General features: G+C 41.7%; 1 protein-coding gene across 2 annotated transcripts; it reads right to left on the bottom strand.

Annotated features, from left to right (window-relative positions):
• Positions 1–2,203: 2,203 nt before the first annotated feature.
• Positions 2,204–27,960, bottom strand: serinc2l (serine incorporator 2, like). 2 transcript variants are annotated; one of them, XM_029738243.1, is made up of 10 exons: positions 27,865–27,960; positions 18,424–18,585; positions 12,566–12,753; positions 10,732–10,811; positions 7,531–7,668; positions 6,963–7,132; positions 6,660–6,750; positions 6,039–6,189; positions 5,519–5,728; positions 2,204–5,189 (listed from the first exon to the last, which is right to left on the bottom strand). In XM_029738243.1, the coding sequence occupies exons 1-10, from the start codon at positions 27,901–27,903 to the stop codon at positions 5,051–5,053; spliced, it is 1,368 nt and encodes a 455-aa protein (XP_029594103.1). In that variant the 5' UTR covers positions 27,904–27,960; the 3' UTR covers positions 2,204–5,050. The 2 variants fall into 2 exon arrangements, with proteins under 2 accessions (XP_029594103.1, XP_029594104.1); XM_029738244.1 differs by having other exon boundaries at positions 12,566–12,620.

The following is a 27,960-nucleotide window of genomic DNA, read 5'->3' as shown; positions in this document are numbered from 1 at the left end:
GCAGCTGCATGGAGCCCTGTCTCAGTCTCTGGTTGGAAAATAGAGCACCAAGACCAGCACAGACCAGACAAATCTCTATATCCATCATCTAGTGAGCCAAATGGGTTAGATCTACAGTACTCTAGATAGACCCACTTAAAATCTAAAACATACAACACTACTGTGTTTTATGGGAATATTAATAATGCTTTGTTGGCAATTAAAATCTTACAGTACGGGATAGATTTCATTCTCAGATGCTTTGGTGGCAATGAAAAGGCAATGAGAAGGGAATGTCAATTTAAAAGGCCCAGTGCAGTCAGGTTGGAATAATACTGTGAAATTGTGAAAACTTTAATAATGGCATTTTAGTGTAAGAGCTGTTTGAAGAGACCGCCTAAAATTTCATCCTGTTTTGGTGGGATGGAGTTTTGGCCTTCCTGGTGAATTAGTTAACAGACAAATAAGAAAGAGAGTTCCAAACCTCTCTGCCAATAACAGCTAACTTTCAGTTTTACCCTCCCCACTCACTCACTCAGTCCAAGAAAAATTCTTGCTTGAGAAATTGCTAAGAAGCTATTTTTGTTTCTTTTAGACCATTTTAAAGCTGCAATATGTAACTTTTTGGGCGACTTGACCAATTTCACACAGAAATGTGTGTTATAGATCTGTCATTCTCATTGAAAGCAAGTCTAAGAAGCAGTAGATCTGTTCTATGTGAGCTTTTTCTAGCTTCCTCTTCATAAGTTTTGTTTTTGCGTCTTTTACTTTCGGTTTTGTATACCAGCTTCAAACAGTTGAAAATACAATATTTTTGGTTTTGGAAAATATATTGCACAGTGGTTTAGATATTACAATGATTCTCTACAATATACTTGCTTGTTTTGTCACGGAAATGCGGCAAACTATTCACATTTTTGCAACAAACATAGTGCATCTTTAATTGAAAATAATCATAGCAAGGTACTTAATTGTTACCCAGAAACGATTTGATATTGAGATTAAAAAAAAAAAAAAATCTGTATTGGACCTTTATGTTCTTTACATTTTCCAGTTTAGTTTGTCAATATATTTTTTTCCCATAAACGTTATTTTTGGTCTCTACATTTAGAACTTTCACGTAGAAATGAAATGCAACAAATGCTTGTCATAGTGCGTTTCCATTGAACTGTCGTGTCGATGAAAACAGCTGGACGTAATGACATCACACCTTAGAATGCTAGAATGTTAACGCTCGTTGACATTGGCTAGCTTTTGCTACAGCCTAAGAGCCATTTTACTGTTTGAAGTCTTTTTAAAGAATAATGCAGTTGATTTGCGACGATGACACATACATTATATTAAGCAGGACATTCATACAAGCCTTAAAATCCAATTATAATCCAAAAGTAGTGTGAAATGCACTCATAAGCAACATACAAACAGTCTTTTTGCTGGCATTCTAAACGAACTCCTTGTTCTGCTACCAACTTGCGCGCGTCACCCTTGTGCTGCAATGTTTGTAAACACAGAAAGGGGTCTATGGAAACTTGCCTAGTGTCACCCCATACACCTGAAAAGCAAACACCCTTTAAAACTAGAATTAGGGTTAACCAAGCATTCAAGTCATGTGCTTGGCATTCTGTCATGGACATAATCAACATTTCCACAGAGGCCATACCACAATAGTTAATGTATGAAGCATCACCGGTCAGACAATTGTCATATTTAAGGCATAGGTTTAACTGAAACTATCAATTCAAAGGTGTTTTAATTTGAGTAATGCCAAAAGAAGTCTTTACATCAAGGGAAAGGGATCAAAAATTGGGACTACTTTTACACAACTGGTACCTAAAAATGAAATATTATATCTATGGCAGTGTAACTTAGTCCCATGTTCCTCAGAAACCTTCAGTGACTTCAGGTTCTGTTTTAAATAACATGATCAATGAACATCAAACAAGTGCAGGTTTGATTTTGTACACGATAAATAGACCCATGGATAGGCTACAGTGAAAAACAAAAAGTTGCAGTGCCCCCTTTTGGCCCTCTTCTGTCCCCATCCATCCCCAGTGCCTCCTCAGTCTAATCTCTGATTGTGCTGTGAGGACTGTGGGGTCCCCTTACAGTAGCAATCTGATGGAAATGCTATCATAAACCCAGCAAATAGATAAGCTTTCTCTCTCTCTGGTGAACTTCCCAAAATAAGAGACCTTTGGTGTCAATAAGGATCAACAGCATACTGTACAATCAACAACATCCACAGAGGACAGGTTTATTGGTTACATCACGTTCACTCTTCGCAGTTCAAGTTTCTCAGAGCACAGGGTAAAGCTCTGAGCAACCTCAGTCCGTTGATTAGAAAATATCCTTATAACATTTCTGTAGTGTCTCCTGTGTAGTGTTTTCTTTACTGTTATCAGATACCAATCATATTTAAGGAGCTTCAGTTCCACCTAGTGGGCAACATGAGCACTAATCTTACTGCAATTGTGAAGAAAGCATTATAGATATTATACTATAAAGTTTTTTTTTTTCAATACCTTCATGCGATTATGTTGAGGATTTTATTGAAAAAGAGAATTTGCAGATACTGTACCTATATAACCAAACTATGAAATTAGCTGAGACACTCCTTGTGACATGCTAGTCTCGCCATCATTTAAAACAAAATATGGAAGCCACTTTAGTGCAGGTTTGAATTTGTATCTACCAGTAGCTCTTTTTGAAATGCATTAATATAAAAAGGCACTCAATGTTGTTGTTCTCAAAAACACCCTTGATAATTCTTCATTCAATACTGAAGGATCATCACTTGAAATCATGCTTGGGTTAATTCATCTGTATGGGCAATGAACCATAATACATTATGCTCACATGCAACATATACTGTACAATACACTGAGTTTCCATGACAGACTGACCAGGTGAATCTAGCTGAAAGCTATGATCCCTTATTAATGTCACCTGTTAAATCCACTTCAATGTTTATCAGAATTTAATTATTGTCTTCAATTTCACTTTTAAACAATCGAATTCACAATACTCAAATGTTTCCACTGGGTCAGCAGGTAGCCTAGTGGTTAGAGCGTTGGGCCAGTAACTGAAAGATTGCTAGATCGAATCCCCGAACTAACAAGGTAAAAATCTGTCGTTCTGCCCCTGAACAAGGCAGTTAACCCATTGTTCCTAGGCAGTCAATGTAAATAAGAATTTGTTCTTAACTGACTTGCCTAGTTAAATTAAGGTGAAATATTTCATTTTTATAATTACTATAGTTCAGTCAAGATTCTTCAATAGACCACCAATTGAAACATTTCACATCTCTTAAGTACACCAATCTTTTCACCACGAGTGAAACATATTGATCTTATTTCAGTCACATTGGGAAACTTCATAACCATTAAGAGGTAAATAATCTGACATGAAATTATGAAATGTGCAACAACTCATAATTATCAAATTAGTAAGCAATAGCCATTGAAATATAACCATTTAAAATATCATCAAACACCAATATATCGTTCTTGAAATAGCCATTGAAATATAACCATTTAAAATATCATCAAACACCAATATATCGTTCTTGAAATGCATTGTTGTAGAGCTGTACACTAATGACTGATTAATTAACTGACTCAGCAACATCGTGGCAACATATGGCATTTCTCAGAGCAGAAGTGAGAGGTTCAGAATCCCACTTCCTCACCTAAACCCCTGTAGACTTCAAAGGACAGTTTTCCAGCCACAGATTAAGCCTGGGACTAAAAACCATGGTCAATGGAAAATCTCAATTTAAATATCTTCTTAGTCCAGGACTACGCTTAATCTGTGTCCGAGAAACTGCTCCCAAGCGATTGACTGTTTCAGATCAGAATACGTCGCCTCGCTGCAGATACAAGCATGTACTAGCACTGACCCATGACTATGGCAATAGAAGACCCAGAAACAGGGCTAGAGATGGAGCAGAAACAGAGATGTCTTTAGGGTCAGGGCATGGTGTAGCACCAGAGTTAAATGGGCTAAGGTTGGGGTTGAGAGCACTGTTGTACCATTTTCACACTCCTGAGCCAAACCAAGCCTGAGCTGTGCTGACCTGAATATGCCTCCACCATAGTTTCTGGAACCGTGCTGGAAAGGATCATGTGAAAAGAAAATATCTGAGCCAGCACAGTACGGTTCAGGTCGGCCCTACGTGAATCAGGCATAGTTGGGGTAGAGAGCTAAGCCTTAGGGTGGGGTAGGTAGGAGGTATTACAACTGACCTCCAGGGTTCCGAAATATGTAGTTAGCGCAGGGGCTAGGTTGATTCTTCACAGTCCAGTGAGCTTTAATCAGGATGTGGACATATTACATTATTTCAGTAAGAGGGCTCAGACTCGGAGAACCCCCTCGAGGGTGTGCCCCCCTGGTTTATCTCCCTCACACACCGTTTCTCTAGGGCTCTGGAGAGGGTCACTCTTAAAGCTCCAGAACTGCGGGAGCTCAGCCAATGAGGGGGAATCCCCAACCTCGGGCACACACTTAATACGTTGTGAATGTAATGTTTAAAAAAAAATTATAACTGCCTTAATTCTGCTGGACCCCAGGAAGAGTAGCAATTGGGATCCATAATAAATACAAATACAATCAACTGGAACCAGGCCTACTTTAACAACATGGGAATCCCAACTAATATATTATTGTAATTGTGCGGTAATAAGTGCCTGTTATCAAGTGTTTGCTATAGTTCACTAATGTGCATTCTGGGACAAACCGATGCTCATCTCAGAAGATTGTGTTAAGGTAGACAGAGTTAAGTGCAGTTTTGCATATAAGCAAATAAAATAATTGAATGGCTAAATCAATAAAACATTCTCAGTATGGATATTAAAAGCCCCTTAAAAGCGTCCAATAATACCAAACAATGTAGTGATAACCATACCCCATGCAGCCATGGTAGATAAAAGACCTAACATGTAAAATAAAATAAATCAAAACAAGATTAAACACACCAACAGAGACCAATGCAAAAATGCTGACTCGTATTTAAAAAAATGATAAACTTCCACACAACATCTTACAAGCCCATGGTGACCCCATGGGGGGCTGTTCAGCTGAAGTCTCGGTCGGGAAACATGAGAGGGGCGAGCAGGGTCCAGAGGTAGAGGCCCAGGCCCAGCCAACTGGAGCTGATCTTCACCCACACAGCTGGCATACTGCTCTGCATGGCCTGGGTGGTGGTGTCAGGCCTGAGGAATGAAGGGAGAAGGTGTCAGTTTAAAGAGTGGATCTTTATAATAGATTTCTATCCTTGTCTCACCCCCTTAATTTAGACTGATCTGAAAACACAGAACAGGTCATTGCAACATGGTGGATTAATGCTGCCTATCAGGGATTTGCTTTCGCATAGCTTTCACACAAAGGCTATTGAGATTCACCCAAAGAAATATCCCTCCTGATCCCATGGCTTTCAAACTGACAAGGAATACATACCCAATATCACACCTAGAAATATTGTAAAATGTTCTAACATTTCTATAGAGGAGTGGCTCTGATGGTCAGCTGTTGCTGTACTTACTGGTACCAGTTGGTGAGTGTCATCATGATGTAGAGGGAGGCCAGGCAGAGGTGGAAGTGGAAGAAGGAGTAGCTGTAGGTGACCCCCTCCTCCTCATTATCCACGGCCCGTCGCACACCGTCCTCCCCAACCTTGCCCTCTCCTCCATAACCCCCGCCCTCCTCGGTCTGCATCAGCTTGTTCACCTGGGTGTTGCTGGACGAACGGATACTGGGGGAGGGAGTCAAATCAAGCTTTATTTATACAGCACATTTCAGACATGGAATGCAACACTATGTGCTTCACAGGAAAAGAATAAGAAAATAATAACAGAATATTTACTACACAACAAACATAAGAGGATAAAAAAACAAAAGCATAGCAATAAAAACTGACTAAAAAGCACCCTAAGGTAAAGCAAAGCTAAAAAGGTGTTGTCGGAAAGGAAAGAGAATGGAAAAAGTGAACGAGACAGACAGAGAAAGGGAGAAAGAAGAGAGAAGGGGAGAGAGCATGGATTCAAATTGGAGTAGCTAGCTACCTGGCATAGAGAGTGCAGAAGAGGAAGATGACCAAACCCACAATGCTCTGGGCGTCCCACCACTGCACCTGTCCTGGGGCACTGGTGGGTGTGGGCTCGCTGGAGCTGACATTTGACACCAGACTCAGCAGGCTGGGGTTACACTTACGGTCTGAGAGACAGACACAGCAAATCAGCCATAGAATGCAGGATAGTTATGGGGAACAAAAAAAAAACAAAGTGACCTGCAGTCTTGAGGAATGCAACAGCCAGGGCTCTAAACCAACTATCACAACAGATATGCCAAGTGTCTCTTAATTACAACACTTGAGTGCAGGCTCTTGCAGAGATACCCCAACACCTGTCTGAGCTTATCCACGGACCCACTACAAGCACGGGCCATAAGTAGGACCAGGAGTTTTTCCTGACAATGTGACTTAAGAAAACAACTCCAGGCCCTAGTAAATGTAACGAGTTGGGGAAGGTGAGTGAACTACCAAAGTCTGCCAAACTCACCAGTAGGAATCACTCATAGTGCTGCAGTGGTTTGGAAAGCAAAGATAAACAACTGGAGGGAGAAAGTCAAAATGACAATGGCAGAAACTCTGTTGAAACTGGAATGGGAAAGAGGCTGAGACTCACTTGGGTTGTTGGTCATGGCGGACCAGGTGACATACATGGTGTAGAGGGAGATGAGAGAGGCCTGGAGCAAACCAGACTGGGGCTGGGCTTCCTGTGACACACAAAAACATAGGCACTGGTAAACACATGTATGCAGTGAAACAAATTCATCATCATGCAATGCATACAATTGTCAACACCATTATCAACAAAAACGGACTAATAAAAGCATTGCCTTACCAAACATTGAATCAATAATTACTGATATAATTGCTAAAACTGCCCTCCTCCTCAAATGAAGGAACAATGAAACCTCCACAATACCTGTACTTTGGGCAGGATGGAGACGATGGAGATGATGACGCTGAAGATGAGGTTGAGGCTAATGAAGACCTTGTGCTCGGTGCAGTCGTTAGGCTGGGTGTAGTAGATGTAGAACAGCACCCCTGAGGTGAAGGCCAGTGCGTAGTGGAGGAAGGTGAATGACAACAAGCCTGAGGGAGAGAGGGGCAACATGGAGAGGGTCGGTAAAAACAGTCATGTATGACAAACACCCCCATACTCTTCAGATGCATATACTCATTCTATGTTCTTCTAGAGCAGCAGGGTTCTTCAATCATGGTTCTGGAGAGCCACAAGGTGTGCAGGCTTCTGTTCCAGTCCATTACTACTAACACCACAATCAACGTAACAAGGTTTGATGATTGGTTGATTGGCTAGTTAAATCAGGTATTAGTATATGGCTGGAACAAATGTATGCACACCCTGTGGGTCTCCAGGAGCAGGGTTGAAGAACCCTGCTGCTCTAGAAGAATAAACACAGTCATGGTAGTATAACTTATTGAGCAGCATTAAGGTACTGTGTCCTCTGGAGAAATTACTGTAATTGTACCTGCAAACCAGCACTTTGAGTTGCCCTCTTCGGCGTTCCCCACCCATATCTTGTTCCAAGAGTGGGCAAAGTCGATGAGAAGGATAAGCTGGATGACGATGAAGATGAATGAGCCAACCACGCCAAAGTAAAACCACACTGCCGGGGGAGAAAAGAGATCAATAAACAAATACAACCAACTTCCTGGAACCCATAGCATGTTGATTGACATCAAGTTTAACTAACACTACGGTATTGTGAGGGGATGAAATGTGAGGGGATGAAATGTGAGTTTTCCATTGTTTATAAAAGTATACACCACATGACCAAAAGTATATGGACACCTGGTCGTCAAACATCTCATTCCAAAATTATAGGCATTGATAAGGAGATGGTCCCCCCTTTGCTGCTATAACAGCCTCCACTCTTCTGGGAAGGCTTTCTACTAAACTCAGCAAAAATAGAAACGTCCTCTCACTGTAAACTGTGTTAATTTTCAGCAAACTTAACATGTGTAAATATTTGTATGAACACAAGATTCAACAACTGAGACAAACTGAACAAGTTCCACAGACATGTGCCTAACAGAAATGGAAAAATGTGTCCCTGAACAAGGTTGGGGGGGGTGTCAAAATCAAAAGTAACAGTTAGTATCTGGTGTGGCCACCAGCTGCCTTAAGTACTGCAGTGCATCTCCTCCTCATGGACTGCACCAGATTTGCCAGTTCTTGCTGTGAGATGTTACCCCACTCTTCCACCAAGGCACGTGCAAGTTCCCGGACATTTCTGGGGGCAATGGCCCTAGCCCTCACCCTCCAATCAAATAGGTCCCAGATGTGCTCAATGGGATTGGGATCTGGGCTATTCGGTGGCCATGGCAGAACACTGACATTCCCGTCTTGCAGGAAATCCCGCACAGAACGAGCAGTATGGCTGGTGGCATTGTCATGCTGGAGGGCCATGTCAGGATGAGCCTTCAGGAAGGGTACCACATGAGGGAGGTGGATGTCTTCCCTGTAACGCACAACGTTGAGATTGCCTGCAATGACAACAAGCTCAGTCCGATGATGCTGTGACACATCGCCACAGACCATGACGGACCCTCCACCTCCAAATCGATCACACTCCAGAGTAAATCCGACCATCACCCCTGGTGAGACAAAACCGTGACTTGTCAGTGAAGAGCACTTTTTGCCAGTCCTGTCCAGTCCAGCGATGGTGGGTTTATGCCCATAGGCGACGTTGTTGCCGGTGATGTCTGGTGAGGATCTGCCTTACAACAGGCCTACACGCCCTCAGTCCAGCCTCTCTCAACCTATTGAGGACAGTCTGAGCACTGATGGAGGGATTGTGCGTTCCTGGTGTAACTCGGGCAGCTGTTGTTGCCATCCTGTACCTGTCCCACAGCTGTGATGTTCGGATGTACCGATCCTGTGCAGGTGTTGTTACACGTGATCTGCCACTGCGAGGATGATCATCAGTCCGTCCTGTCTCCCTGTAGCGCTGTCTTAGGCATCTCACAGTACGGACATTGCAATTTATTGCCCTGGCCACATCTGCAGTCCTCATGCCTCCTTGCAGCATGCCTAAGTCACGTTCACGCAGATGGACGGGACTCTGGGCATCTTTCTTTTGGTGTTTTTCAGAGTCAGTAGAAAGGCCTCTTTAGTGTCCTAAGTTTTCATAACTGTGACCTTAATTGCCTAACGATCAGCAGTGCTGTTGGTGTCTTAACGACTGTTCCACAGGTGCATGTTCATGAATTGTTTATGGTTCATTGAACAAGCATGGGAAACAGTGTTTAAACCCTTTACAATGAAGATCTGTGAAGGAATTTTACGAATTATCTTTGAAAGACAGGGTCCTGAAAAAGAGACGTTTCTTTTTTTGCTGAGTTTAGATGTTGAAACATTGTTTCGGGGACTTGCTTCCATTCAGACACAAGAGCTTTAGTGAGGTCGGGCACTGATGTTAGACAATTAGGACTGGCTCGCAGTCGGCGTTCCAATTCATCCCAAAGGTGTTTCTGTATGGACCTTGCTTTGTGCACTGGGGCATTGACATGTTAAAACAGGAAAGGGCCTTCCCCAAACTATTGCCACAAAGTTGGAGGCACAGAATCATCTAGAATGTCATTGTATGCTGTAGCGTTAAGATTTTCCTTCACTGGAACTAAGGGTCCCAGCCCGAACCATGAAAAACAGTCCCAGACCATTATTTCTCCTCCACCAAACTTTACAGTTGGCACTACGCATTGGGGAAGGTAGCGTTCTGCCAGATGGTGAAGCGTGATTCATCACCCCACTGTTCCAGAGTCCAATGGCGGCAAGCTTTACACCACTCCAGACCATTTCGCAGCTGAGCCGTTGTTGCACCTAGACGTTTCCACTTCACAATAACAACACTTACAGTTGACCGGGGCAGCTCTAAGCAGTGCAGAAATTTGACAAACTGACTTGCTGGAATGGTGGCATCCTATAACGGTGCCATGTTGAAAGTCACTGAGCTCTTCAGTAAGGCCATTCTACCGCAAATGTTTGTCTATGGAGATTGCATGGCGGTGAACTTGATTTTATACACCTTTCAGCAATGAGTGTGGCTGAAATAGCCTAATCCACTAATTTGAAGGAGTGCCCACATACAATTGTATATACAGTGTATAACATTGTGATTATTGTGCTTGGCCTATAGGTTCACTTCTGGCATATTCAGAGTAAAATGACTTTCCCTCTCCTACTTTATCAAATATCATGTGGCTATTTTCGAATCCATTATAATTTTTAGCTTGGTAATAAATAGGATAAATAAGTGAGGGATGTCCTATTTTAGTTTATATAAACACAGTGCAGACTATATAAAAAAGTAATTGCTTTCTTTCTTGCAGTAAACAATGTGCTAGTTCAACAGAATTCAATTGGCTTCTACATTCTTTGATTACTTCCCAGTAATTGGCTAAAGATAAATATCAGGTTTGGTGAGCCTTCAAAGGCAATTTTTTTGATTTGTCTCATTGTGTTTGTTCACAAGAGCATAAACAGCATACTTTACATATAATAACTCAATCACTATAGCTTGAGGATCTTTCAGAGGGAAAATGTTTTTCACCGATGCACTGTACCTTGAACATGATAATGTTCCTGTTTTGCTAGTCATTTGCCAATGATTATGCCAGTACTGTCAGACGTCACTTGACAGTCATTTAAAGTTTAATCATCAAAGTACCAGTATGGAAGGTTCCATCCGGGATGAAGAAGGCTCCCACAGTGATGCCGACCAGGATCAGAAACTTAAAGAACCAGAAACTGGGGATAAAACACAGGTTTCACCAAAAAAAGCATAGTACGTAAAAACAAAACGGAGTATTTTCATGAGTCGTCTCTAAGAGAAGCCAGTGAACTTGATCCTGAAAGTTATTAAAAGGTCTTATATATGATTTAAATCGGGTACGTTTTTTATGGGGGCAGTATTTGCACGGCCGGATAAAAAACGTACCCGATTTAATCTGGTAACTACTCCTGCCCAGTAACTAGAATATGCATATAATTAGTAGATTTGGACAGAAAACACTCTCACGTTTCTAAAACTGTTTGAATGGTGTCTGTGAGTATAACAGAACTCATATGGCAGTCAAAACCCCGAGACAGATCCTAACAGGAAGTGGAAATCTGATTTGTGGAATCACCTTCAGCACTTTGCCTATAAAACACATCGTGAGTTAGGATTCATTGAGCACTTCCTAAGGCTTCCACTAGATGTCAACAGTCTTTACAAAGTGGTTTGAGTCTTCTATGGTAGAAACTGACCCAAAGAGAGGCTTGGGAAGTTGGTCACAGGGGGAGGGCCATTACTACTATGACGCGGGCGCCCATGGGAACCCTTTTGTTCCGAAACGTTTAGTAAGACAATGCAATCGTCCGCCTTGAATATTATTGAAGCTCTGGTTGAAAAAGGCCCTAAAGATTTATGTTATACAATGTTTGACATGTTTGAACGAACGTAAATATATATTTTTTGCACATTCGTGACGACAAGTCTTGCGCGCTTCAGTACATTATGAGTAGCCTTCGGAACGCGCTAACAAGAAGGAACTATTGGGACATAAATTATTAACTATTTCGAACAAAACTACATTTGTTGTGGACCTGGGATTCCTGGAAGTGCCTTCTGATGAAGATAATCAAAGGTAAGGGAATATTTACAATAGTATATTTGATTTTAGATGGTTCCAAGATGGCGCTAACATGTATCGCCTAGCCTATTTTTCTGAGCATACCACGTTGTTTATTGCAAAGTGTGATTTCCCAGTAAAGTTATTTATCTGGCAATACGGTCGCATTCACGAGATGTTAATCTATAATTCTTTGAATGACAATATTACATTTTAACAATGTTTTCGAATAGTAATTTTGTAAATTGTAGCGCTGATTCACCGGAAGCATTTGAGGGAAAATATTTTCTTAACATCATGCGCCGATGTAAAATGCTGTTTTTATATATAAATATGAACTTTATCGAACAAAAAATGCATGTATTGTGTAACATGATGTCCTAGGAGTGTCATCTGATGAAGATTGTCAAAGGTTAGTGCTGCATTTAGCTGTGTTTTGAGTATTTGTGATGCATACTAGTTGCTTTGAAAATGGCAGTGTGATTTTTTTTGGCAGGGTACTCTGCTGACATAATCTAATGTTTTGCTTTTGCTGTAAAGCCTTTTTGAAATCGGACAACGTGGTTCGATTCAGGAGAGGTGTATCTATAAAATGGTGTCAAATAGTCATATGTTTGAGAAATTGAAGTTATAGCATATAGAGGTATTTCGCGCGACGCGATTCCACTAGCTGTTGACTAGGCAAGCGTCCCACGTTCCCAGACAGGTTAAGCAAGGCGCTTAAGCCACCACAACACCTATTCTGCAGGCGCCCAGTGTTGCAGCCCCCCGCTCCAACCTGTATATATGTGTCTTTCAGAGAGGCTGGGAAAAAGCCGAAGTCAAATTTTGGTTGGACCTTGTGTACAATTGATGAATAAAGTGATCTAAATCTTAATTGGAGCTCACCCATTCTGAATGGCTGCACGCGGATCTTTGCTGCTCTGGACGCGGACCATGATGGCTGAGAAGAGGAAGAAGAAGCAGGTCATGGCGAAGCACATGCGGTACACCGACTTGTAGCCCACAATGACATCACAGTTAAACTGGTTCTCCATGCCTGGTATGGTGCTCGCACCCTGACAGAAGCCTGGGATCTAGAAGGGGAAAGGACAAAAAGGGCATTTCAATGTCATTTTGAGTAGCGTTTCTAAAAAGACATCGTCACAGAAAGTGCTAGAACAATTTTTAGTTTTACTCATAGGAAATGCATTCAGGTGTTACGCTCTTAAGTCACACATGTTGACATTGTCCGACAAATACTTACGCCACACACACTAGTGATGCACGGGTTGACTCATAACCCGCAGTCCCCACGGTTATATACACGGGGCAGGCGGGTTTAGGGTCATGAAATGTTGTGTAGATAAAGGGCAGGTGGGTGGAGGTCAGGGCATACACATTTTTTGGTCCACCAGCCACTGCGGCAGGTAGATTAAAAAAATCTACCGGCCACTCAGATTTTTCACCAGCCCCCCCCAAAAAAACAAATTGCACTAAAATGACATCAACAAAACACACAAAAAATGATGAGCATGCTTTGTAATGTTTCTAAAACAAATGTATAACTTGTAAGAAGTAATGTGGTATATTGTTTAATTTAACTTCAGTGCTCGTACAGACAATGGCAAGTCAAATTCAAGGACTTTTAAGTACTTTTTCAAGCACTAGTATTTATTTTCAAGGACCATCAATTTGTAATAGTTCCTATTATGCAATTGTTTCTAGTCGCCACAAGATTGCAGTATATCGCCACAACCTCATGAAAAAAAAACAAATTAAGTTAGTATTCATCACGCATTTATATTTCTGTTCAGTGTACATGATAACATTAATTTGTTTTTATATTTAAATTGCCTTAATATTTGGAAAAATGTTATGTCCCACAGACTGCCCAACACATAACGACATGAAAGTGAAATCTGACAGTGTAAAAGGCACTTAGAATATAACATTTTAGAGTCAACTATACCCATTTGAAGAGAAGCAGTTTATTAATGTGTTTAATAAGATTAAAGATTCTTTCAGGGAACCCTATTTATATTTTAAGGGACCCCACATGGGTCTCGGATCCCAAGTTTGGGAACCATTGTCCTACTAACCTCTCCCTGCTTGCTTCAATGCTTCCTCTTCCTTTGCCTCCTTCATTGCAGCCTGACTCACCACTGTCTGTCTCACTACTCTCTGTAAATAAAAGGTATTTTGTTATGAGAAATTATAGTAGCCCATCTTTTGATTATAGCTAGCTTAATTTCAGTCAACTTCTCCTGCTGAGGTCAGGCTCCATTCTACGTTAGCTTCTAACTTCATCCTTCTGGCCAGCTAGTTATAGCTAGCTACCTGGCTAATAGCCAGAGCCCTTGAGCTACCTAGAAAAACAATTTTCATTTTTTCAATTGAACCTTTATTTAACATCTGACTGAAATATCAGCGACTATTTACCAATTGTACACTCATTCTCCGAGAGTTAGGGGGTTTTTGTTTGGGGGATGTCTGTTGACACGGCATGAGTCGATGGATGTTAAAAAATTCCCACTGTCAGCGGCGTCTCTCTGCCACTTGCCACTGTAGGCCTGGACTGAGGTAGTTCGTTTCACCTCTCGGCCTATGTCGTGGGCGGAGTTTCCCGTTGGACAGTGGTGAATGAATGCACTGCTAAACAAGGCAAATCCGGGGTAGCAGGCGAACATTACGAACAGACATGAATCATTCATGATTCCACTCGTTCGCAAAGGTAGGCATGATTAGAACTCAGATCAAAAAGCCTTTGAGCATTGATCAATGCAATAATAAATGGGTAAATGATAATTAACAAAATAAAAAGATGAGTAAACCCAATTTCACAAATAAAAAGATGCGTAAACGACATTTACCCTCCACTACATCCCTGGTTGGGTCTGGTAAAACCCATTCATAAACATCAATGCCAGGCAGGATTACATTTGCCCGGAATTTTAGCTATCGATGTTACATTTGGCAGCACTTCAGTCAGTTCTGTACCTGCCTGGCTGAGTGCCAGTGTGAGTGGAATGAGCAAGCTTGCAAGACCAATACATTTTTCTAATATTTCTCATATTAACGTATTTGATCGTTTTCTGTTCTCCTCACATTTTAATTCAGTTACTTCTCAAGTACAAATTTGAGACAATGTCAGACTTTCAAGGTATTCCAGTACTTGAATTTCAGCGTGCCAAATTCATTAAGCACCTTGTGCGAACCCTGACATTTTTTGTGTCCTTTAACCAAAATATCACAGATGAGACAAAAAAATGTCAGGGTTCGCACAAGGTGCTTAACCCCTGTGCGGCCTCTGTCCCGTATGCGGGACGGACATCCAGCGAAAAATCCTATCGCCATTGGCATAACAAAATTTAATAATTCTTTTTTTTCAATTTTTTTTTCAAATTATATCGTTTTATAGATACACCTCTCCTGAATCGAACCACGTTGTCCGATTTCAAAAAGGCTTTACAGTAAAAGCAAAACATTAGATTATGTTAGAGTATATCGTAAAAGTAGCCACATAGCCATTTTCCGACCAACCACATGCATCACAAATAACCAAAAAACAGCTAAATGCAGCACTAACCTTTGACAATCTTCATCAGATGACACACCTAGGACATCATGTTACACAATGCATGCATTCTTATGATCGATAAAGTTCATATTTATATATAAAAACAGCATTTTACATCGGCACGTGACGTTGACTAACTATTTTCCCTCAAATGCATCCAGTGAAACAGTGCTACAATTTACTAAATTACTATTCGAAAACATTTTTAAAATGTAATATTGTAATTCTAAGATTTATAGATGAATATCTCTTGAAAGCACCTGTAATACCAGATTTAAAAATAACTTTACTGGGTAATCACACTTTGCGATAAAAGGGGATGCGATACTCAGAAAATGACCTAGTAAATACAGGTCTGCGCCATCTTGGAACAATCGCATATCACATCTAGTCTTGTATACTATTGTCAATAATCCCTTACCTTTGGTTGTCTTCATCAGAAAGCACTTCCAGGAATCCCAGGTCCACAACAAATGTATTTTCGTTCGAAAAAGTTCATCCTTTATGTTCCATTAGCTTGTTGTTGTTAGCGCGTCTGAAAGCTAATCCAAATGCTCCGTCGGCCACGGGACAGCCATTTCGAGAAAATGCATTTTCCCCCCCATTTAGGTTCGTTCAAACATGTCAAACGTTGTATAACATAAATCTTCAGGGCGTTTTTCAACAAGAGAGCCAATAAGATTCAAGGAGGATGATTGCATTGTGTTTCAAAACGTTTCGAAAGGGGAGGGTAACCAGGGGCGCCGGCGTCATAATGGTGATGGCCCTCTCCGTGTGACCACGTTCCACTGTGTCTCATTCATTCAGTTTTCACAGTAGGAGTCTCAAACCACTTTGTAAAGACTGGGGACATCTAGTGGAAGCAATAGGAAGTGCTCAATGAACCATAGCTCACGGTGTGATTAATAGGCAACGTGATGAAGTTGAGTTCGCAATTCAGAATTCCGCTTCCTGTTTCCATCTGTCTCGGGGTTTTGACTGCCATATGAGTTCTGTTATACTCACAGACACCATTCAAACAGTTTAGAAACTTTAGGGTGTTTTCTATCCACAAGTATTAATTATATGCATATCCTAGCTTCTGAGTTTGAGTAGTAGGCCGTTTAAAATGGGCACGAATTTCTTTCAAAAATCGCTGTAGCGCCCCCTATCCTAGGGGAACGCCAAGAGGTTTTAAAGTACTTGAATTTGGAACGCTGAAATTCAAGTACGGGAATACCTTGAAAATCAGACATTTTCCTCAAATTGGTATTTGAAAAGTACTTGAATTAAAATCAGTGCCAGATTACCGTGGTAGCCGACTCTAATCATGTTTGTGTCTGTGAGATTGAGTCTGACTAGTAGAAGAAGCGTTGTATTCTCTTCCCTAGCAGTTGAAACTCAAACATAGAAAAACAACCTAGCTTGTGAACAAAACAATGTATACTAAACAAAAATATAAAACGAAACATGTAAGGTGTTAGTCCCATGTTTCATGAGCTGAAATAAAAGATCCCAGAAATGCTCTATACACACAATGAGCTTATTTCTCTCTAATGTTTTGACCAAATTTCTTTACAGCCCTGTTAGTGAGCATTTCTCCTTTGCCAAGATAATCCATCCACCTGACAGGTGTGGCATATCAAGAAAATGATTACATTTACATTTTAGTCATTTAGCAGACGCTCTTATCCAGAGCGACATACAGTAGTGAATGCATACATTTCATACATATCATACATTTTTTTTTCTGTGCTGGCCCCCCGTGGGAATCGAACCCACAACCCTGGTGTTGTAAACACCATGCTCTACCAACTGAGCTACAGGGAAGGCTTGATTAAAACCACTACGGGATCGGTCCCCCCCGCGGGACGGTTGAGCTAACGTAGATTGTAAGTATCAAAAATAAATAGCCTAACCGCTTTTGAGAACGGGCAGAAAAAATTTATGTGGATCCACTGAGGCAAAAGGACAAAGTTAGAGTTTAATTCAATAAGAGAAAACCTGTGAAATGGAGTTGAAAATTAAGAAGGGTAGGCCAGAAAAGTAGGCTAATGTTTGGGAAAGATTGTTAAAAGAGGATGATAGCAGTGCCTATGTTGTGTGTGATGAATGTCCTATACAAATTTCACAGTCACAAGACAGGGACTTCAATAAAATAGGCCTAGGGAACCATAGCCTACTGTTCAGATGGGTTTAATGGAAACTGAAATCTGGACCCTGACTGAAGGGCTATAACCTCTCATATAGTCTTAATATTAACTCCTGTAGAATTAAGAATTTATTGCAGTAAAATTATACACCAAATGTACATTTTGAATGGGGAGTGGAGAATAGGATTTCTTTCTTTCAGCATCTTGAGAAAATACAAATGCGTAGTCAGGGACCATCTGTAGAGGTGCTATCTTTATCAGCATTATAAAAGCTGATAGCATTTCAACCACATAAAATATGTATACAAGCTGAATTGAAATCTTATCAGAAACATTCTGGGTTGTTTTCACAGCTTCGATTCCTTACACCGATCAAACTTATGCAATTTTGCAGAGAAAATTGCTCCCATTTTCTTTTGTTAATGCACTTTCTCCCCGGTCCCTAAATGTATCTGCTCCGTGAAAGAAGTAGAGATGACAGAACACTTTACCGATGTCAACTAGATTGAAGTGTCCATTCTATAATTTATGACATTATTCTGGTCTAATTAGATAAGTTCACTTACAAATAGCCTACCAAATTGTTGGAAATTATAAGCAGAAACATATCTAAATTAGGCAACAAAAAAAATCCTGCACCCCCTGTCAATAAGATCGTTACACCATCTTGGACTTTAGCCAAAGCACATTTTCGATATTTGCAGGATAGGGTCGGGTGCGGGCCCCAGACATTCACTTAATCACATATAGTCGGGTGGTTGCGGATGGTTTATTAGCAATTGCGGATGGATTATCACTACAGTCCCTGGTTCGAATCCAGGCTGAATCACATCCGACCGTGATTGGGAGTCCCATAGGGCGAAGTACAATTGGCCCAGCGTCGTCCGGGTTTGGCCGGGGTAGGCCGTCATTGTAAATAAGAATTTGTTCTTAACTGACTTGCCTAGTTAAATGAAGGTTAAATAAAAAAATTTAACTGTGTAATTGCAGGCAGGTGCGGTTGAACAAACAGCTGAACAAACAGCACCACTAACACACTGACAGGAGTATCTTACTTTTTGGAGCTGTGCCTCCATGCCAGGGAGGATCATGATGACAGACACCAGGGTCCCTAGGAGTAGAAAGAAGGAGAACACCAGCCGGGTGACGGTGGAGTTTCTGGAGGAGGGACAGCAGCCACATAGCAAACACGGAGCGGAGCCACACAGACAGGAGGCCTAGTGGAGAAAGAAGTGAGAAAGGAGAGCACACATTGAACAGTAGCCTGGTGGAGGTTCCAGAATGAATACATCTGTACAATGTTGTTAGTCACTTGTTTTATGAACAGATTGTATGCTAATGTCTTGGTGGAATCTCAGCAACAAGACAAAATTATACATGGGATCATATTGAAGGATTGAAGGAGGAAGTCATTCCAATCCAAGATGGCATAGCAGTCAGGCGTGTGTTTGTCTTGTCCCGTGTTAATTAGTCTAAATAGTCTGTTTTTCGTATACATTTTAATCTCACTTTCCATCTACGGACTAAACATACTTTCCTGCCCGCCTCACCCAATGTGGAACGGATCTGGTATTTTTTTTATACCTTATAACTGGAACCTCCATTAGAAGCTAGCCAGCAAACTAGCTACTAGTCATTGCTTGCCACTGCTAGCGGTCTTCACCTTCAGCTCGGACACCACCCAGCTTTAGCTCAGACAATTACCTGCCAGTCTGCACAGCGCGATATCAACCCAGAGCATATCAGACTGCTTTTCTCCACCACATCACAGGATTCCTGCCGTACGCTCTGGACCATTACACCGGATTATCGCAGCTAGCTAGCGGCTACAGTTGCAACCGAGTGGCTACTATTGGCTAACGCCTCTGTCCTGAAGCAAGCAGCATTAGCCTCGAGCTAGGCCCATCTCCCGGCCAGTTGACGGAGTACACCAGCTAATTCTTGGGCTACAATACCTCTTTTGCCAATTGGCCTGGACCCTTTATTGTCAACACGGAGCCCCGCCGATCCATCACGACTGGTCTGCCGATGTAACCGCCCGATGTGGTTTCAACAGGCTTTTCTGTTGCTATGTCGCTGAAGACCCATCTGCTAGCCCCGGCCCGCTAGCTTTCTGAACGCCGTGTCTCCCGCTCGCCTAGCGTATAAGTGACTACCGAACGGCTCCTTGACTCACCTATTGCTGCTCATTGGTCCCTATGATCACTCGGCTACACAGCTGATGCCTGCTGGTCTGTTCATTAACACTGTAAATCATTATGTTTATCTGTCGGCCCCAGCCTCAAACTCAGGTCCTGTGTGTACCTAACTGACCCTCTCTACCATTCATCGCCACTTACTCATTGTTGTCTTAGCTCACCCGACCAACACCCGTGATTGCTTTATGCCTATCTCTAATGTCAATATGCCTTGTCTACTGCCGTTTCAGTTAGTTATTATTGTTTAATTTCACTGTAGAGCCCGCAGTCCTGCTCAACATGCCTTAGATAGCTCTTTTGTCCCACCCCCCACGCATGCGAAGGCCTCACCTGGCTTAACTGGTACCTCCAGAGACACAACTTCTCTCATCGTCACTCAATGCCTAGGTTTACCTCAACTGTACTCACATCCTACCATACCCTTGTCTGTACATTATGCCCTGAATCTATTCTAACACGCCCAGAAATCTGCTCCTTTTATTCTCTGTTCCCAACGCACTAGACGACCAGTTCTTATAGCCTTTAGCCGTACCATTATCCTACTCCTCCTCTGGTGATGTAGAGGTTAACCCAGGCCCTGTAGCCCCCAGTTCTACACCTATTCCCCAGGCGCACTCATTTGTTGACTTCTGTAACCGTAAAAGCCTTGGTTTCATGCATGTTAACCTGTTGGGGCTAGGGGGCAGTATTTGCACGGCCGGATAAAAAACGTACCCGATTTAATCTGGTTACTACTCCTGCCCAGTAACTAGAATATGCATATAATTATTGGCTTTGGATAGAAAACACCCTAAAGTTTCTAAAACTGTTTGAATGGTGTCTGTGAGTATAACAGAACTCATTTGGCAGGCCAAAACCTGAGAAGATTCCTTACAGGAAGTGGCCTGTCTGACCATTTCTTGCCCTCCTTGATTATCTCTAACAAAAACAGGGGATCTCTGGCATGAATTGACACTTCCTACGGCTCCCATAGGAGAACCCTCAGAACCCGGGAAAAGGCTGAATGACGTAATTCCAGGCCCAGGCTGAAACACACTAGCGCGTTTGGCAAGTGCTCTATCAGAGGGCCATCAGACTGAGGCTCGTGCATGAGGGGGTAGCATGCTTTTACTTTCACTCTCTTTGTAATAAAAAATGATTTCCCGGTCGGAATATTATTGCTTTTTTACGAGAAAAATGGCATAAAAATTGATTTTAAACAGCGGTTGACATGCTTCGAAGTACGGTAATGGAATATTTAGGATTTTTTTGTCACGAAATGCGTCGTGCTCGTAACCCTTATTTACCCTTTCAGATAGTGTCTTGAACGCACTAACAAAACGCCGCTATTTGGATATAACAATGGATTATTTGGGACCAAACCAACATTTGTTATTGAAGTAGAAGTCCTGGGAGTGCATTCTGACGAAGACAGCAAAGGTAATAACATTTTTCTTATAGTAAATCTGACTTTGGTGAGTGCTAAACTTGCTGGGTGTCTAAATAGCTAGCCCTGTGATGCCGGGCTATCTACTTAGAATATTGCAAAATGTGCTTTAACTGAAAAGCTATTTTAAAATCGGACATATCGAGTGCATAGAGGAGTTCTGTATCTATAATTCTTAAAATAATTGTTATGCTTTTTGTGAATGTTTATCGTGAGTAATTTAGTAAATTCACCGGAAGTGTTCGGTGGGAATGCTAGTCACCTGCTAATGTAAAAAGCTGTTTTTTGATATAAATATGAACTTGATTGAACAGACATGCATGTATTGTATAACATAATGTCCTAAGATTGTCATCTGATGAAGATCATCAAAGGTTAGTGCTGCATTTAGCTGTGGTTTGGGTTTATGTGACATTATATGCTAGCTTGAAAAATGGGTGTCTGATTATTTATGGCTGGGTACTCTGCTGACATAATCTAATGTTTTGCTTTCGTTGTAAAGCCTTTTTGAAATCGGACAGTGTGGTTAGATTAACGAGAGTCTTGTCTTTAAAATGGTGTAAAATAGTTATATGTTTGAGAAATTGAAGTAATAGCATTTCTAAGGTATTTGAATAACGCGCCACGGGATTCAACTGGCTGTTGAGTAGGTGGGACGCTTGCATCAGAAGCCTCCTCCCTAAGGTTGATTTATTCACTGCTTGAGCACACTCCACCAACCCTGATGTCCTAGCCTTGTCTGAATCCTGGCTTAGGAAGGCCACCAAAAATTCTGAAAACTCCATCCCCAACGCCAACATTTTCCATCAAGATAGAACTGCCAAAGGGGGCGGTGTTATAATCCACTGCAGAGATAGCCTGCAGAGTTCTGTCTTACTATCCAGGTCAATGCCCAAACAGTTCGAGCTTCTACTTTTAAAAATCCACTTTTGCAGAAATAAATCTCTCACTGTTGCCGCTTGTTATAGACCCCCCTCAGCCCCCAGCGGTGCCCTGGACACCATATGTGAATTGATTGCCACCCATCTATCTTCAGAGGTCGTACTGTTAGCTGACCTAAAATGGGATATGCTTAACACCCCGGCCGTCCTACAATCTAAGCTAGATGCCCTCAATCTCACACAAATTATCAAGGAACCTACCAGGTACAACCCTAAATCCGTAAACATGGGCACCCTCAGATATCATCCTGACCAATTTGCTCTCCAAATACAACTCTGCTGTCTTCAACCAGGATCTCAGCAATCACTGCCTCATTGGCTGCGTCCGTAATGGGTCCGCGTTCAAACGACCACCCCTCATCACTGTCAAACGCTCCCTAAATTATAATCGACCTGGCCCGGGTATCCTGGAATGATATTGACCTTATCCCGTCAGTAGAGGATGCCTGGTTGTTCTTTAAATGTGCCTTCCTCACCATCTTAAATAAGCATGCCCCATTCAAAAAATGTAGAACTAAGAACAGATATAGCCCCTGGTTCACTCCTGACTTGACTGCCCTTGACAAGCACTAAAACATCCTGTGGCGTACTGCATTAGCATTGAATAGCCCCCGCGAAATGCAACTTTTCAGGGAAGTCAGGAACCAATATACACAGTCAGTCAGGAAAGCAAAGGCTAGCTTTTTCAAACAGAAATTTGCATCCTGCAGCACTAATTCCAAAAGGTTTTGGGACACTGTAAAGTCCATGGAGAATAAGAGCACCTCCTCCAAGCTGCCCACTGCACTGAGGCTAGGAAACACTGTCACCACCGATAAATCTACGATAATCGAGAATTTCAATAAGCATTTTTCTAAGGCCTGCCATGCTTTCCACATGGCTACCCCTACCCCAGCCAACAGCTCAGCACCCCCTGCAGCAACAATCAATGCATTCTTATCGGCAGACTCAAAGCCTTGGTTTCTCAAATGACTGCCTCGCCTAGTTCACCAACTACTTCTCAGATAGAGTTCAGTGTGTCAAATCGGAGGTCCTGTTGTCCGGACCTCTGGCAGTCTCTGTATACATCTGGCCCTTCTTTGGACACTGTGTTAACCTCCAAACGAGTTTCAATGCCATGCAGCACTCCTTCCGTGGCCTCCAACTGCTCTTAAATGCTAGTAAAACTAAATGCATGCTCTTCAACCGATCGCTGCCCACACCCACCCGCCCGACTAGCATCACTACTCTAGACGGTTCTGACTAAGAATATGTGGACAACTACAAATACCTAGGTGTCTGGTTAGACTGTAAACTCTCCTTCCAGACTCACATTAAGCATCTCCAATCCAAATTTAAATCTAGAATCGGCTCCCTATTTCGTAACAAATCCTCCTTCACTCATGCTGCCAAACATACTCTTGTAAAACTGACTATCCTACCGGTCCTTGACTTCGGCGATGTAATTTATAAAATAGCCTCCAACACTCTACTAGAGGTCGACCGATTTATCGGAATGGCCGATTAATTAGGGCAGATTTCACGTTTTCATAACAATCAGTAATCTGCATTTTTGGAAACCGATCATGGCCGATTACATTGCACTCCATGAGGAGACTGCGTGGCAGGCTGACCACCTGTTATGCGAGTGCAGCAAGGAGCCACGGTAAGGTGCTAGCTAGCATTAAACGTATCTTATAAAAAACAATCAATCTTTAACATAATCACTAGTTAACTACACATGGTTGATGATATTACTAGTTTATCTTGCTTGTCCTGCGTTGCATATAATCGATGCGGTGCCTGTTAATTTATCATTGAATAACAGCCTACTTCGCCAAACGGGTGCTATAACAAGCACATTCGCGAAAAAAGCACTGTCGTTGCACCAATGTGTACATAACCATAAACATCAACGTCCTTCTTAAAATCAATACACAAGTATATATTTTTAAACCTGCATATTTAATTAATATTGCCTGCTAACATGCATTTCTTTTAACTAGGGTAATTTTGTCACTTCTCTTGCGTTCTGTGCAACAGAGTCAGGATATATGCAGCAGTTTGGGTCGCCTGGCTCGTTGCGAACTGTGTGAAGACTATTTCTTCCTAACAAAGACAGCCAACTTCGCCAAACGGGGGATGATTTAACTAAAGCACATTTGCGAAAAAAAACACAATCGTTGCACGAATGTACCTAACCAAAAACAAAAATGCCTTTCTTAAAATCAATACACAGAAGTATATTTTTTTAAACCTGCATATTTAATTTAAAGAAATTCATGTTAGCAGGCAATAATAAACTAGGGAAATTGTGTCACTTCTCTTGCGTTCATTACACGCAGAGTCAGAGTACAGTGAGGGAAAAAAGTATTTGATGCCCTGCTGATTTTGTACGTTTGCCCACTGACAAAGAAATGATCAGTCTATAATTTTAATGGTAGGTTTATTTGAACAGTGAGAGACAGAATAACAAAAAAATCCAGAAAAACGCATGTCAAAAATGTTATAAATTGATTTGCCTTTTAATGAGGGAAATAAGTATTTGACCCCTCTGCAAAACATGACTTTGTACTTGGTGGCAAAACCTTTGTTGGCAATCACAGAGGTCAGACGTTTCTTGTAGTTGGCCACCAGGTTTGCACACATCTCAGGAGGGATTTTGTCCTACTCCTTTTTGCAGATCTTCTCCAAGTCATTAAGGTTTCGAGGCTGACGTTTGGCAACTCGAATCTTCAGCTCCCTCCACAGATTTTCTATGGGATTAAGGTCTGGAGACTGGCTAGGCCACTCCAGGACCTTAATGTGATTCTTCTTGAGCCACTCCTTTGTTGCCTTGGCCGTGTGTTTTGGGTCATTGTCATGCTGGAATACCCATCCACGACCCATTTTCAATGCCCTGGCTGAGGGAAGGAGGTTCTCACCCAAGATTTGACGGTACATGGCCCCGTCCATCGTCCCTTTGATGCGGTGAAGTTGTCCTGTCCCCTTAACAGAAAAACACCCCCAAAGCATAATGTTTCCACCTCCATGTTTGACGGTGGGTATGGTGTTCTTGAGGTCATGGGCATCATTCCTCCTCCTCCAAACACGGCGAGTTGAGTTAATGCCAAAGAGCTCAATTTTGGTCTCATCTCATCTGACCACAACACTTGGATCATTCAGATGTTCATTGGCAAACTTCAGACGGGCATGTATATGTGCTTTCTTGAGCAGGGTGACCTTGCGGGCGCTGCAGGATTTCAGTCCTTCACGGCGTAGTGTGTTACCAGTTGTTTTCTTGGTGACTATGGTCCCAGCTGCCTTGAGATCATTGACAAGATCCTCCCGTGTACTTCTGGGCTGATTCCTCACCGTTCTCATGATCATTGCAACTCCACGAGGTGAGATCTTGCATGGAGCCCCAGGCCGAGGGAGATGGACAGTTCTTTTGAGTTTCTTCCATTTGCGAATAATCGCACCAACTGTTGTCACCTTCTCACCAAGCTGCTTGGCGATGGTCTTGTAGCCCATTCCAGGTTGTGTAGGTCTACAATCTTGTCCCTGACATCCTTGGAGAGCTCTTTGGTCTTGGCCATGGTGGAGAGTTTGGAATCTGATTGATTGATTGCTTCTGTGGACAGGTGTCTTTTATACAGGTAACAAGCTGAGATTAGGAGCACTCCTTTTAAGAGTGTGCTCCTAATCTCAGCTCGTTACCTGTATAAAAGACACCTGGGAGCCAGAAATCTTTCTGATTGAGAGGGGGTCAAATACTTATTTCCCTCATTAAAATGCAACTAAATGTATAACATTTTTGACATGCATTTTTCTGGATTTTTTTGTTATATTCTGTCTCTCACTGTTCAAATAAACCTACCATTAAAATTATAGACTGATCATTTCTTTGTCAGTGGGCAAATGTACAAAATCAGCAGGGGATCAAATACTTTTTCCCCTCATTGTGTATATATATATATATATATAACAGTTTGGGCCACCTGGCTCGTTGCGAACTAATTTGCCAGAATTTTACGTAATTATGAGATAACATTGAAGGTTGTGCAATATAACAGCAATGTTTAGACTTATGGATGCCACCCGTTAGATAAAATATGGAACGGTTCCGTATTTCACTTAAAGAATAAACGTTTTGTTTTCAAAATGATAGTTTCCGGATTTGACCGTATTAATAACCTAAGGCTCGTATTTATGTGTTATTATATTATAATTAAGTCTATGATTTGATAGAGCAGTCTGACTGAGCGGTGGTAGGCAGCAGCAGGCTCGCAAGCATTCATTCAAACAGCACTTTACTGCGTTTGCCAGCAGCTCTTCGCAATGCTTCAAGCATTGCGCTGTTTATGACTTCAAGCCTATCAACTCCCGAGATTAGGCTGGCAATACTAAAGTACCGATTAGAACATCCAATAGTCAAAGGTCTATGAAATACAAATGGTATAGTGAGAAATAGTCCTATAATAACTACAACCTAAAACTTCTTACCTGGGAATATTGAAGACTCATGTTGAAAGGAACCACCAGCTTTCATGTTCTCAGCAAGGAACTTAAACGTTAGCTTTTTTACATGGCACATATTGCACTTTTACTTTCTTCTCCAACACATTGTTTTTGCATTATTTAAACCAAATTTAACATGTTTCATTACTTATTTGGGACTAAATAGATTTTATTGATGTATTATATTAAGTTAAAATAAGTGTTCATTGTTCATTCAGTATTGTTGTAATTGTCATTATTATATATATATATATATATATATAAATAAATAAATCGGTAGTGGCTTTTTTTTGGGGGGGGGGGCCTACAATAATCGGTCGACCTCTACACTCCACTCAGCAAATTGGATGAAGTCTACCACAGTGCCATCTGTTTTGTTACTAAAGCCTCATATACTACTCACCACTGCAACCTGTATGCTCTCGCTGGCTGGCCCTCACTGCATATCCGTCGCCAAATCTACTAGCTCCAGGTCATCTATAAGTCTTTGCTAGGTAAAGCCCCGCCTTAGCTCACTGGTCACCATAGCAACACCCACCCATAGCAAGCGCTCCAGCAGGTATATTTCACTGGTCATCCCCAAAGCCAACACCTCATTTGGCCACCTTTCCTTCCAGTTCTCTGCTGCCAATGACTGGAACGAATTGCAAGTCACTGAAGCTGGAGACTTAGATCTCCCTCACTAACTATAAGCGTCAGCTGTCAGAGCAGCTTACCGATCACTGCACCTGTACACAGCCCATCTATAAACAGCCAACCCAACTACCTCATCCCCGTAGTATTTTTGCTCTTTCACACCCCAGTATCTCTACTTGCACATCATCATCTGTACATCTATCACTCCAGTGTTAATGCTAAATTGTAATTATTTCGCTACTATGGCCTATTTATTGCCTTACCTCCCTAATCTTACTACATTTGCACACTGTATATAGATTTTGTTATTGTGTTATTGACTGCACGTTTGTCTATCCCAAAAACAACTCTATTTTTTTGTCGCACTGCTTTGCGTTATCTTGGCCAGGTCGCAGCTGTAAATGAGAAGTTGTTCTCAACTGGTCTACCTGGTTAAATAAAGGTGAAATAAAATAAATAAATTAACACATTATGAGACAGAGAAACTATGGAGCCTATGGATCAAACTGAAGGCGAATAATCAAAACATTACTGGGTAATGGTAACTGAAGCAAAATACTAGTTATCTTCGTATTTATGCCAGCAAGCAAACATGTCTAGCTAGCTATAGGACCAGAATATGGGTTTACAGGAGACGTTGAATATGGCGATAAAGGAGAAGCGCCATATTCAACGTCTTCTGTAAATCCAGATTCTGCTTTCGCTAGCGATACGACGTTCTAGCTTGCTAACACCATTGACCAATTGCTAGCTAGCTAACCCCGATGTCTCAAACACAGAAACGGCAGCATGAAAGGATTTTGTTGTGCTACTTACACAGCTAGCAAGGGAGCACAAGGCCATGCAAGCCCCCATTTTCTAAGCGATGTCCTCTTCTTCTCTGGTATTATGGCGGTCCACAAACAAACGTTA

This window comes from Salmo trutta, chromosome 37 (assembly GCF_901001165.1).
Source record: "Salmo trutta chromosome 37, fSalTru1.1, whole genome shotgun sequence".
Classification (NCBI taxonomy): Eukaryota; Metazoa; Chordata; class Actinopteri; order Salmoniformes; family Salmonidae; genus Salmo; species Salmo trutta.
This window is presented reverse-complemented; position numbering and strand designations above follow the sequence as displayed.

Bases quoted from the DNA above. Each gene is read 5' to 3' on its own strand.
- serinc2l (XM_029738243.1), bottom strand. From the start codon at position 27,903: ATGGGGGCTTGCATGGCCTTGTGCTCCCTTGCTAGCTGT. The intron at 6,190-6,659 runs GTGAGTCTCAGC...TCTGTCTCTCAG, and splicing joins CGCCATGACCAACAACCCAA to ACCGTAAGTGTAACCCCAGC. The intron at 5,729-6,038 runs GTAGCTAGCTAC...TCCCTCCCCCAG, and splicing joins TTCTGCACTCTCTATGCCAG to TATCCGTTCGTCCAGCAACA.